Source organism: Dermochelys coriacea, chromosome 28 (genome assembly GCF_009764565.3).
Source record: "Dermochelys coriacea isolate rDerCor1 chromosome 28, rDerCor1.pri.v4, whole genome shotgun sequence".
Classification (NCBI taxonomy): Eukaryota; Metazoa; Chordata; order Testudines; family Dermochelyidae; genus Dermochelys; species Dermochelys coriacea.
The window spans coordinates 5,356,299-5,369,669 of NC_050095.1; the positions used below are offsets into that span (position 1 = coordinate 5,356,299).

At 55.7% G+C, this 13,371-nt stretch overlaps 3 protein-coding genes across 60 annotated transcripts in view; 1 reads left to right on the forward strand and 2 right to left on the reverse strand.

The window, feature by feature from the left end:
• Positions 1 to 13,371, forward strand: part of LOC119849376 (zinc finger protein 420-like) — a 3,142,523-nt gene that overhangs the window by 2,686,417 nt on the left and 442,735 nt on the right. The gene's annotated exons all lie outside the window — the stretch shown is intronic.
• LOC119849403 (zinc finger protein 501-like) overlaps positions 1 to 13,371 on the reverse strand; it is a 1,099,011-nt gene that overhangs the window by 531,326 nt on the left and 554,314 nt on the right. The window lies entirely within an intron of this gene.
• LOC119849388 (zinc finger protein OZF-like) overlaps positions 1 to 13,371 on the reverse strand; it is an 875,044-nt gene that overhangs the window by 16,978 nt on the left and 844,695 nt on the right. For 2 of the 9 annotated variants that reach the window (XM_038386424.2, XM_038386423.2), the window contains exons 1-2: positions 5,697 to 5,888; positions 1,086 to 1,211 (exon numbers count right to left, since the gene is read on the reverse strand). The exons of 3 other annotated variants lie outside the window; for them this stretch is intronic. In XM_038386424.2, the coding sequence (XP_038242352.1) occupies positions 1,086 to 1,119 (34 nt within the window). In that variant the 5' untranslated portion in view covers positions 1,120 to 1,211; positions 5,697 to 5,888. 4 more of the 9 variants (XM_038386425.2, XM_043503846.1, XM_043503844.1 and 1 more) reach the window with 4 other exon arrangements.

A 13,371-nucleotide genomic window follows, 5' to 3' on the forward strand; every position in this document is an offset into this window, starting at 1 on the left:
GGGGAACCAATTAATGCATTTGCATTGCTCGTCTTGAGCAGTGCAAGACAGTATATTCCTGAGGTACAAGGCTGGGAGCAGGGGTGGGGATTTGGCTGGTGCCTTTCTCTGTGTGATTCATGAGTGGCTCTGGGAGCATTCATGCAACCTAGCTGGGTGTGGGGTTGTGCCGAGTGATCACAGCGCCTGGAGGGGTTTGCTGCTGGTCACTGGCAAGGCATTGTGAGAGACAACCCAGGCTGGAGACAGTTCAGGGGGCAAAGTGCTCCCACAGTCACAGGCTGCACCCTGGGCGGCCCCGTCACAGTTGTACAGGAGATCAGACTAGATAACCTTTACCAGCTCTTCTGGCGCTACAAATCTATGAATCTATAACAGATACGAGGAAGGACTAAGAAAATGCCATTGTTTGTGTTGTGTTCTACAGATGGGAATGCCAGCATTTCTCTGCATGCCCTCCAGCTGTGTGCATTGGGTCAGGTGTAGCTGCAATCAGATGGTGGAGGGAGTAGTTGGAGCAGCTTGGCAGAGCTGTGACTATGGTATGCAGAGAGGTGCATGTGACCCCTGAGGGACCGAGTCTGCCCCATTTCAGTGCTCAGTGTTGTAGGTTGTGTCAGTGAAAGTGCACAAGGGGGAGTTCTTGCCCTGAGGACTGTCAGCACTCTGGTGGGATACACGCTAGTGTTCTCCAGGGCGTAGTGAGGGGCAAATGAAGGCAACGACTCAGAAGGAAACGTCACAGTTAGGGTAGGGGAGTTGGGTCATTTTGCAAGTCGGAGCTGGTCTGGGCTAGGCTCAGGGTTTGAGTGAGGGGCAGGGGTTGGAAGCTTCTGTTCATTATGCTGGACCCAACCCCCAGTCTTACCTGAGCAAACAGGAGATATTTGACACTGTGTGATACTGCTCCTGTGCCCTCTTCCCAGAGTGTTGTGTAACAGTGGAGGGCAGAGTGCCAGCGTGTGTGTCACTGGCATGTCAGGGTCATGCTGAAACAGGGCAGAGTTAAGGTTACGTTGTGGGGGTGACGTGAACCTTAACTCTCCATTTCGCCTTCTAATAACTGAGGGGACGGGAACCCTTACCCAGCGAGGTCACATTCTCGTAGTTCTCCTGCATGACGTCTCTGCAGAGGGCTCTCTGAGCGGGGTCCAGCAGAGCCCCCTCTTCCCTGGTGAAATACACAGCCACCTCCTCGAAGGTCTTCCTCCCTGAAAGAGCAAGAGCCCCCCACTCAGTACCTGCTGCCCCACTCTTCATGGGGGAAAGGAGCCAATCAACTGGAAGCTCTGGGAGGCTCACAGTCAACAGAGTCCCACCCCCACCCTGCTCAGAGCATCCAGGAAACATCAGGGTGAGGGGACGAAGAGAGAGCCCCTCGTCTCTCCCAGCAGATCCATCACACACCAACTAGCCAGAGACTGATACAGGAGATGGAGCCCCTAGCAGGGTCCAGGGAAAGCTCCCTGGTAGGGAGCCCAACACCCTCCTCCTTGTGAGGAGCTGGATTTGAGGGAGGGGAATCTCCCCGAAATCTGACTGGTGGGTGCCCCCTTCATCTCTCACAGCAGCCGCTGGTTAGTCAGGTCAGGCTCCAGCACTGGGAGTCTGGTCCGTTTTCCACGCTTGCGATGAGATCTATCTCCTCCGCATAGGCCATGCTGGGGTTAGCTGTGCATTGCAGGCTGAGGAAACCATGCCCCTCTGTGCCTGCCAGGCACGCTCAGCCCAGAGACAGGATATAAAGGAAAGCAGACGAGCTCTGCCAGGCTGGACTGCCAAGGAGGAAGGATGCCTATTGCGACCTCCCTCCAGGGATCTGTGGGAGCCCCAGTCCACAGAGGCCAGGAACAGCAAACCCCAGGCAGACACCGGACACCCTGCAGAGACCCCAGAAGGGACTGAGACACCAGAGACCGCGCCAGCCGACGACCCGAGAGACCCAGAGGACCTGGTAGGAAGTGGCCCAGGGGAAATAGACACTAGTCCAGTTCACTGGAGTTACAACACTACACCCTTGAGACTGCGTGTTTGCTGCTCCATCCCGCTCAGTGGCCCCAGCCCCTGGATGGTGGCCCTATCTGTCCCGACTGTGAGGTCACTCTGCCCTGAGCGTAAGGGTAGCCCACGGACTCTGAGCACTAGGTCATGCTGCCCCGGGGAGCAAAGGTAGCCAAATAACTCTGACCGCTAGGTCACGCTCTCCTGTTTTATGGGTTAGGCCATCCAGGAGACTCTGGCAGCCGAGACGCAAGCTCCTCACTGACTGTACATGACTGGACACCCCTTCGCCGGGTGCATCGACCCCGCGACACAGCCCCATCTGCAAATTAGGGTATTTCTACTTCTGAACCCTCAGGGGTCTGTTCCTAGAACCTAAGCCATTTAATAAGTGAGTCCTGGCAGGTTTGCCACCCCCTGTCCTCCTCCCTTTCTCCACCCTGCGTATTCCCATGGGAGGTGGGGGAAAAGGGAGTTATGGTTCCATGAAAACAGAAGGAACGTTTGGCCAGCCGACCTTGGGCTTAGGTGTCTCTGCCACGTACATTTTATTGCGGTTATCAGCAAAGCATTTCTAGTCCTAAGAAGAATGGTTATTGGCGGTGGCCAGGGAAATTGTTAGCCTCTTCGGGGTGGTTCTGAGTTATGTGATTTGTTCGGAGAACATTTACAAAGAGTTCAGTTCGGAAGCGGGCAGTCTGAGGAAGCTTTCTTTGGGCAACGATCTGCCACCTAAGCTCCCCAGCAGCTAGATGGAAGGAGGCTTTAGTGAAGTTCACGTCACGCTTCCCCCAGGCCCTTTCCCTGCAGACAGACACCCTAGATTCTGCCACGCTGGGAAAAAGCTTGTTCTCTGTAGTACAGTGTAGACCGGGCCCCTCCTGCCAGGCTAAGCTCACAGAGACATTTTTAAGCCTCTCCAATAACAAAGTCTCCGCTAGAACAGGGCAGAACCAAAGGAATCACTTGGGGGGATTCTCTCTGACACTGACCCCAGGGCGTCAGGGACTGGTTCTTCCTCTCTCTCATCCTCCTCTTGTCCACAGGAAAGTGATTCTGCCCAGGGGATGCTGCAATACATGTGTCTGGGCAGATCAGAGATCTGGAAATCTCTCTCCCCACTCATTTCTCCCACTGCCCCTTTCAGTCTCTTTCCCAGCCAGAGGGTCAGGGGGAGAGGACATGGGAAAGCCCCATTCCTGGGTTGGTTGCTCCTCCATGGCTGGATTTGCTCCTGCAATTGCTAATGGGAGGAGAAATGAGGAGGGGCTGTTTGTGCAGTTTCATGGCAGACCCCAGCACTTTCCCTGAGGTCTCCCAATTACCTGGAGTCTCTGGCTCAGAATTTAGCATTAACAGGGCCCAGGGCTGCCCTAGGGGGCTAATACCAGCCGGAGAAAGTCCTCACCTCAGGTGGGCACAGAGGGAGCAGCAGCTGCTCAGCCTGGTCTCCCAGATCACAAGGGAGGCTGCAGCATCTGACCCAGGAAGCTGAACCCCAATATCCTGAGCAGAGAGGGACAGAGCGTCTGAGCAGCCTTCCCTCCCTTAGCTCTCTGGGGAGAGCAGTAAATGAAACCACCTCCCCATAGGGACAGGTGCTGATTGCATCCGTCCCACTGGATTAACACTGGTCTCAATGACACCAGAAGCACAGTTCAGAAACAATGAGGCCAGAATCCTCTTCAACAGATTACCGGGTGCGAGTGCTCACCCCCTTCCCACCTCCCTCACCCCCCAGATCTAGGACAAGGATTCAGGGCAAGAGTTTTCCCTACAGAACCTGAAGTTCCCTCTGGAAAACTGCAGGAAGAGAAGCAAAATCAGTGGTGGTTTCACCACACAGTGTCTGATAAGTGGATAGAAAGTTATCACCATCCCTGGCTGGCCAGTCACACAGGCAGAGGGAGCCCGGCGGGGGGGGGGGGGGGGAGGATGCTTCTTTAACAGGAGAAGGGAAGGCCTGGAGGGCCAAAATAGGTAAGAAATTTCCATGCCCTGTCACTAGCAAATATTGACCACCATGGATCCACCCCAGAGACCCTTTGTCATGGGGTTTGGGATACTTCTTGACCCGCGCTGCACTCAGAGGGACCTCCTCATCCCGTGCCAGCTGGAGAAAAGAAAAGGGTCCGGGCAACTCTCCTGTCGCCAGCTGGCAACCACGGATCCCCCACACAGGGGGAGGCCCCTGGCTGTGATGGGTATTAAATATGTGGCTGGTCTCTTTCACTTGCCAACGGGGGAAACAAATAATTCTCAAAGGAGAGGGAAAGACGATCACTGGGCAATTTCCCCTGCAACATCCAGGATTTTTAATTGACATTTGATGATGATGTAGAAAGAGGCAAAACCTGAGATTTGAGATCAATGTTGAGACATGAAAGAGAAAAGGGTGGAAACCCGAGGAATGTGGATCTAGTTTTGTAAATTAGAGAAAAGTGGAAAACGTGAGGGATTTTATGTCAGTTGTGGAGATGAGGTAAAATCTGAGTGTGTTTCCTCATCAATATCTGATAAATGAAGAGAGAAAAAGGGGCGATATTTGCAAAGATTTGATACCCACGTTCAAGAATTTGAGAAAAGGGCCAAATCTGAGATTTTCTTAGTATTTGATAATTAGAGAGACAGGGGAAAATCTCTGGGCATATTCAATTAGTAACAGACACCTAGAGAGAAAAGGGGCAACATTTTAGAGTATTTGATATCAGTCTTTGAGATTTGCAGAAAAAAGCAGGTCCCAAACCACGCATTTGATAACATGAGAGAAAAACACCCAGACCTGAGGGGACTTTATGTTGCTATTAAATAACGAGAGGGAAAGGGGGACAGTTTGACTGGATTTTATATGACTGTCCAACACAAACAGAAAGTGATGGTCCCCCCCGCCACACCCAGGATTCACATGGGCAGCAGGGAGCCCTTTGAGGAGCAGATTTAAGAGGGCAGGGGAGGGGGAAGGGGGGGAATCGCCCCGGGTTTTACAGCCACGTGCGACACTGGGAGAGAAAAAGGGGAGAACTAGTGGGGGGGGAGCAAGTGGCATAATAGGGACCAGAACCAATTAACTCACCCCCCCCACTTCTCCCCTGGGAATTTCCTGGCTGCACAGACACAGTTCAACCCCCCCGACCTTCCCCCCTCCCCACAACTCAGGCTTCTCTCCCCCCACCTACACCCCCACAGGGGACCCCCCCCCGCCAGGCCCCAGTCTCTGCCCCCCTCCCAATCCCAGCCGTGCCTGGGGCAGAGAGTCACTTTCCTGCCCCCCCAGTACTCCCCCCAGGGTCTCTCACTCACCTGGGGGCTCCGGCGTGGGGGCTGGTGCCTGCAGAACCCAGGGAGCTGGTCCCAGCTGGAGAAACCCCTCCCCCCCCGGCCTGGCACGGAGGGGTTAATGACAGGCTCCCCCCCAGCACAGACCGCACCAGGGATGGGGGAGCAGCTGCTCAGCCCCCCCAGATCACAAGGGAGGCGGCAGCAGGGTCTGGTCTGGGCCAGGGCCCCCGTCCCGGGGAGCTGCAAGCTCTGTGCACAGGAATCGGGGGGGCAGCCGCACCCCCGAGCTGGAAGCGGTTTCCATCAGACACAGGGGTTACAGTTTGATTGAGTGGCTCTCAGCCCCCCCCCCCCAAATTGCTCCAGCCCCCCCTCGTCTCGGCGCTTTGTTCTGCCTCCTTCCTCCCGGCACCCACCGCTCCCAGCTGCTCCAGCCCCTTCCTGTGTCTGCAAACACCGAGCCGGGCTGCCGCGCTGGCCGGGCTCTTAGCGGCGGCCCCTGCCAGCAGTCAAGGGCGATGGGGTGATGCGGAGCCGCCCGCGGAAGACAGAGGCGCCCCCGCAAGGGTCGGGACAGGACTGGGTGGAGGACAGCCCGGGATGGAGGCGTGGCCTGATGCCCTCTCTGCATCCGCAGCTGATTGGTCCATTCCCCTGCAAGCCCCAGCTGACAGATCCCCAGCCCGGGGGGGGGAGGGGGAGACACGCATAAAGTCTTTGGCTTCCAAACGACCCTGCCTGGTGCACAATTGCCTCTTAATAGGGGACTGGAAAAAAAGGGAGTGAGATCACTGATTTTTTAATAATTTTGCAGCTTCGTTTACTGTGCTCACTCACAATGGAGCATCCTGACTCTGATACTTCTGCCCAAGTGACCTGTGGGTTGGATTCATTGTAGTGGGACGGGATCATTTAAACTCTTCATTTCCTTAGGAAAAAGAAAAGGAGTACTTGTGGCACCTTCGCCTTCAATATACTTCGATGCTGGAGCCATCTCTGACCATTACAGTTCATCAACGCGGCAGGCGGGGACAGTCAGCAAGTCACTTGTCCCGTTGCCTTGACAGAGAGAGGTTTCTGATCAAAGGGAGGGTAGATTCCAGCCAGCTCCTGGGGTAATATCTCATTGGAGATGAAAGAAGATTTTGATGTCTGTAAGGTAAAGATGAGCCAGATGGTTTGTCTCCATGCAGGTATATTTTAGTCTCTGGTAGGTAGAAATGAGAGCAAAGTATTTTGGATGTCCTATTTCCCTGACTGAGGGCCATCTATGCTCACCTGAAATTTTTCCTAGCAGAAGCAGTTCCAATCTATTTATTACAGGGTCAAAATATGGCTGTCATCACACAGAGGCATTAGTGGTGGCTGAGGTGAGAAGAGGGCCAAGAAGTCCTTTCCCTCCCCCAAATGCACCTGTGCACATGGAAGCCATAAGATTGCTGCAGCCTAAATACCCTGATGGCAAAGGGGTAGGGGCAGAAGGCACTGCCAGCTACACTGAGCACCCTAGAGGAGACGGGCACTGTGTGGCGTGGGTGCTGCTACATCTATTCTGTACTGGTGAGGGCAACCCTCACTCCCCAGGGCTCTTGGTGAAGAGGGTCAGTCCCTCAGGATAGGTGCATCAGGTATTAGCTGAGATAATCAGGGGTGCAGCCCATGCTCTGGGTGTCCCTAAACCTCTGATTGCCACATGCTGGGAGGAGATGATGGGATGGTTCACTCAGTGATTGTCTGTTGTGTTCATTCCCTCCAAAGCACCCGGCACTGGCCACTGTCAGAAGACAGGATACTGGACCAGATGGACTAATGGTCTGACCCGCTATGGCAGTTCTAATGTTCAGCAAAAATGACAATAGATTTTAGCCTTTCAGCAGGATGTGATATGAGAGAGCAGATGGCCTTTATTGAATATTTGCGAATCAAGTTCTACACACAAGCAATGGCATGCGGAAAAACACTAAGGGCTGGATTGAGAAGCAACATAGCAGTTGCAAAAGGCAATCACCGTTGGTGGATTGAATAAAAAAAACGTTTTGAGACCAGCCCAGAAATTCAGTCAGGCTGGAAATCAGATGATCCAGCAGAATAAACTTCTGCTCTAAAAAGAAGAAAAAGTTAGAATTAAAAATTCCAAATTAGAAATCACAATAAAAAACATTGCAAGTGCAATGCTAGAAACACAGACGTCATTGCTAAAACTAGCAAGTACTTACAGGTTTCAGAGTAGCAGCCGTGTTAGTCTGTATTCGCAAAAAGAAAAGGAGGACTTGTGGCACCTTGGATAAATAAATAACCAATTTATTAGCGCATAAGCTTTCGTGAGCTACAGCTCACTTCATCCGATGCATGCAGTGGAAAATACAGGGGGGAGATTTCATGTTCTCTGTGTATATAAATCTCCCCACTGTATTTTCCACTTCATGCATCCGATGAAGTGAGCTGTAGCTCCCGAAAGCTTATGCTCAAATAAATTGGGTAGTCTCTAAGGTGCCACAAGTCCTCCTTTTCTTTTTTACGCAGCCAGACGCACTGGTCAGGGAGTCTCTGTTTCCGGGGGGGGGGCTTTGCAAAATATTTCAGGTTTCAGAGTAGCAGCCGTGTTAGTCTGTATTCGCAAAAAGAAAAGGAGGACTTGTGGCACCTTAGAGACTAACAAATTTATTAGAGCATAAGCTTTCGTGAGCTACAGCTCCGATGCATCCGATGATGCATCCGACGAAGTGAGCTGTAGCTCACGAGAGCTTATGCTCTAATAAATTTGTTAGTCTCTAAGGTGCCACGGGTACTCCTTTTCTTTTTGCAAAATATTTCACTGAGTCAAGGCCCCCGGCAGCCCCCCCGGTAGGTGACGGCAGACAGGGGCACGGTGGCGACAAGCCAGGGGGAGGCCCGGGCCTTGAAGCACCCGCCCTGGGCAGCCTGGGCTGAGAGGTGCTGCCTGGAGGAGGGGTAATAAAAAAGCCCCTCTGCCGCCCCCCCCCCATTATTGCAAACACAGGGGGGGGGGCTCAGCCCCACCACGGTGACGGGCCGGGTTTTACCCTCTGCCTTGCCCCAGCCCTGCCCTGCCTGTACCCAGCCCCTCTCCTAACCCTGCCTGCAGCTGCTGGACACCCCCGGCCCCCGCCCCTCTGATCTGCCCCTTCTTGGCCCCAGGGCAAGGACGGGCAGGGAGGACGGGCAGGGAGACAGGAAGTGGCTTTAGCCGAGGGGACGGCGCATGCTCGGTGGGCGCGCGCATGCGCAGTGCCCGCGAGGGCGCGGCCCCCCCCTCCCGCCGTGTCTCCAACCCCCCACGGGCACCGCGCTGGGGGGAGGGGGGAGTCCAGTGTGGGGCAGGAAAGGGCCCCCCCCCCCCGTGCTCTGGGGCCGCCTGGGCTGTAGCCCCGCCCCCCTCCTCCTCCTCCTCCTCCAGCCCGGGGCGGGGCGTGGGGCCGCTGCCGGCCCCGCCCCCCCTGCGCGCGGCGCGCGGCGGCTCCAACCGTCCTAACGGACCCGCCTCGCGCCGCGCCTCGGCGGGTGCGTCACTTCCGGCCTGTGCTGCCCGCCTCGCTCCCCTCCCCCTCCCTCCCGTTTTGCCCGGTGCGGCCGCGGAGGCCGGTAAGAGCCGGAGGCGGGTCAGTCTGGGGTGGGGGAGGGGCGAAGCCGGAGCTGCGGTTGGAAATCCCGGGGGGGGAGTTAATTGGATCCGGTCCCTGTCTGTGCCCCTCCCCCCGGTCACCCCTCCCCCACTGGCTGCCCCCAGACCCGCCCCTCCCCCCCCACTGCTGCCCCCTTCCCTGGGGCAGGGACCTTCCCGCGCCCCCCTCCCCCCCCCCCAGTTTCCACCCCTAATCCCACGCTCCTCTCCTGCGATCAGATCCCTGGCTCGGGACCCGCTTTTCTCCGCGACTCTGGCAGGCGGATATAAAATACTCCGAGACCCCCCCACCCCCACCCCCACCCCTCCCCCCTTCTCTCTGCTTCACTGATGATCTCCAATGACGTCACGACCGCTCATTACTCGCTAATGATGCACCAAATCTCCGATGTACCCCTTCTGTCCGATTGCTGAGCGGGGGGGCGGGGGGCTCAAATCCGTGCCCCTGGCGCCCCTTTCTCTCGCTCTGGGTTGAGCGGGTGATGAGTTGTTACGTCCTCTCCGCCCCGGGCACGCAACCCCGCCGATGTCCCCCTCGTCTCTCCTTCGCGAGACTGGAGCCGCCTTCCTCGCGCCTCTGCCCGTTTCGCGTTCATTTCTGAACGCGGGTCTCGCCTCTTTCTGGGTCGTTATCGCAGTTAAAAATCCTGGACTGTAAGAGGGGTAAATTGCACAAGCATCATCTTTTCCCTCTCCTTTGAGAATCATTTGTCCCCCCCCCCCGTTATCTCTGTTAAAAGGTTTGCCAATGAAAGAGACCAGCCACATTTTCAATAGACATCGCAGCCAGAGGCCTCCCGCTGTGTGGGGGATCAGTGGCTCCCAGCTGGCGACAGGAGAGTTGCCCGGACCCTTTTCTTTTCTCCAGCTGGCACGGGATGAGGAGGTCCCTCTGAGTGCAGCGCGGGTCCAGAAGTACCCCAAACCCCGTGACAGAGGGTCTCCGTGAGGGGTGGCTTCCCGCAGTGCTAAGATGCAGCCACCTCTGGGGTGGATCCATGGTGGCCATCATTTGCTAGTGACAGGGCATGGACATGTCTTCAGTATTTTGGCCCCCTCCATTCTCCTGTTACAGAAGCATCCCCCAGGCTCCCTCTGCCTGTGCGACTGGCCAGCAGGAGGTGGTGATAACTTTCTGTCCACTTATCAAACATGATGAGGTGAAACCACCCAACAGATTTTTGCATCTTTCCCCTCCGGAAAACTGCAGGAACTTCAGGTTTCAGAGTAGCAGCTGTGTTGGTCTGTATCCGCAAAAAGACCAGGAGTATTTGTGGCACCTTGGAGACTAACACATTTATTTGGGTATAAGCTTTCGTGGGCAGGTTCTGGAGGGAAAACTCTTGCCCTGAGTCCTTGTCCTAGATCTGGGGGTGAGGGAGGTGGGAAGGGAGTGAGCACTTGCACCCGGTGATCTGTTGAAAAGGATTCTGGCCTCATCGTTTCTGAACTCTGCTTCTGGTGTCATTGAGACCAGTGTTAAACCGGAGTCACTGCAAGGAAAGACAAGGAGTGACATGAATAACTGTCCCTCTGGGGAGGTGGTTTCATTGGCTGCTCTTACCACAGAGCTCTGGTTGTTGCTAAAAGAGGGAAGGCAGCTTAAACTCTCTGTCCTGGATATTAGGATTCAACTTTCTGGGTCAGAAGCTGCAGCCTCCATTGTGATTTGGGACCCCGCCTTAGCAGCTGGTGGGTGTGTGTGCACGTGCGTGCGCTCTCATTTGTTGGGAATTGACTTTCTCCAGCTGGTACTAGCCCTTGAGGGCAGCCCTAGGCTCTGGTAATAGTTAATTTTGAGCTGGAAAGTCCAGAAAAGTGTGAGACCCTCAGGGAAAGTGCTGGGGACTATGTAGAGTCACCTTCATACCAAATAGCTTCTCCTCGTTTCTCCTCCCGTTAGCCATTTCCAGGAAAAAATCCAGCCATGGGAGAGCAAACATCCCAGCGATGGGACTTTCCGAGCCACAGGGGCAGGGAGAGGGGACGTGGGAAAGGAGATAGAAGGGGAAAGAAGAATGTGGCTGAAAGGGGCAGTGGGAGAAATGAGTGGGGAGAGAGATTTCCAGATCTCTGATCTGCCCAGACCCAATGTATTGCAGCATCCCTGGGCAGAATCACTTTCCTGTGGACAAGATGAGGATGAGAGAGAGGAAAACCCAGTTCCTGACCCCATATCCCTCCTGCTGGGGTGTGCACTGCTCGGGGATCAGTGTCAGAAGGACTCCTCCGAAGTGATTCCTTTCTTTCTGCTCTTTTCTAGCCTTGTGTTCAGACACTTTGTTACTGGGGGGGCTTAAAACTGTGTGGGCTTAGTCTGGCAGGAGGGGCCCGATCTACACTGTACTACAGAGAACAAGCATTTTCCCAGCATGGCAGAATCTAGGGTGTCTGTCTGCAGGGAAAGGGCCTGGGGGAATCGTGACGTGAAGTGAACTAAAGCCCGTTCCTAAACCTCCACAACTGCCCTTCTCGCCCTGCCAGGCTGCAGAATGACGCCCACGTTTCCCTCCAGCTGATCCCGTCCTCCCATGGGACAGGGAAGAGAAATGGCTGCAGTGGAACCAGTTCAGGTAGGGATTATTGGGGGGTGGCTGGTGGGTTCCTGCAGGAGGGAGAGGGGCAGTAAATACACAGGAGGTGGGAAGGTTTGCACCGTCTGGTTTGGAGGTTGGAGCGGGGCAGGAAATGCACAGGGTGGAGAAAGGGAGGAGGCCGGGGGGTGACAGACCTGCTGGGATTTGTTGAATGAGTGGCCTAGATTCTAGGAACAGACTGTAGTGGTGGTGTAATCGTCCCTCTCCGTCTGGGTTGGAGGGAGGCGGCACCACCAAACCATGTCCTCGGGATCACTGCCTAGTCTCAGGGGAATTAGCAGTCCAGCTGTCAGTGTCCTGACCACCCTAACAGGCGAAAACCTCCTGCTGACAATAGTTCATCTTAATGAATTAGCCTCTTACAGTTTGTATGTCAACTTCCACCTTCTCTGTATGTGTGTGTATATCTATATCTATATATATCTTCTTACTATATGTTCCATTCTATGCATTCGATGAAGTGAGCTGTAGCCTGCGAATGCTTATGCTCTTATAAATTTGTTAGTCTCTAAGGTGCCACAAGTTCTCCTGTTCTTTTTAGTCAATATGTGGGTTCTGATCCTCAGGCAGGAGCAGGGCCACCCAGGAGTCTGTAGGCTCGGGGCCCTCAGGCAGGGGCAGAGCAGACAGCAATTTAGGGGCCAGGCCTCAGGCAGGGTGGGCACCACTGGTCCAAGGCCCCATTCCTAAGGCAGGGCAGAGTGGTGAACAGTCTAGCACCCGAGCTTTGGAAGGCGATAGGTGAACACTGGCCTACGGTGGGCAGGCTGCCGCCCCTGCGGTAGGGGGCCTGGGGCCTACCCGACTCCACCAGGTCCCAGCCCAGAGCTTAATGGTGGTGGAGTGGTCTGCCACTGGGTCAGCAGGGAGTCCGGCCGCAATATGCTGGCCGCGGTTCAGGCTGCACTACCGCCAGACTGAGGTCGGCTGCCCCGGGCCACTTCCTCCCCTCCCCTCGGGGTGTACCTGGATCAGCGGCTGCCCTTTCTGCCTGGGGTTGGCAGCCAGTGGCAGTCCCGGCAGCTCCCCAGGTTCCTCCGGGAGCAGGGTGTCTCTTGGCTCGGCAGCAAAGCCGGCGGCCTGGAGCGACCAGGATGTATCTGTCTCAGCTCCAACTGAGCTAGGGGGTGCCGCCTTTTAAACTTCCGGTACTGCTTCTCCACTTCTGGGTCAGAGGGAGCCCCCTCTGCTCTGCCCCACTATAGTGGCTGGCCAGTTCTCTTTGACTGTGCTGCTGGCTGGAGCTCTCGCTGGCTGCTGCTGCTGTGTGGGGAGCCCTGCCGGCCAGCCCTCTGGAGGGAAGCGAGGACCCCACTACCATCCCTGGGGTCTCTCCTGGCTGCCTGCTGTCGTCAAGGAGGAGGAAAAGGAGGATTCGCAGGACGGCTGCAGGACGCTGTGCAGGGGGTTTGCTCCTGTGGTGGTGGTAGCTACTGCTCTTGTGGGGAGGGGACCTGGAGCCGTCCCCCTAGCCTGTCTGCCGCCCTTCGACCCCCACCCCCACCTACCCTCTGGACCGGCTCTGCGCCCCTCGACACGGCTGCTTCCTTCACCCTGATCAGCACCTGGCCACACTGCAGCAGCAGGCACAGACTGAGTTCTGTCTTCAGTCTGCTCCCCTTCCCCTTCCCCTCCATTGCTCCCCCTCGCTCAGCCCCCTGGCCGCCTGCGCCATGTTCCTCCCGAGCACTTGTGCCTCTTTATTATTTATTACATTGTCCCCCCCGCCATTCACTGCTTGCCCCCCATTGATACTGTAGTCCCTCCTCTTCTCAGTGCAGCCGGAGGAGCAGGTATCCCCACCCTGCCCCGGTGATCACCCTGCCTCGACTGGCCTCCCTGTACATCTTG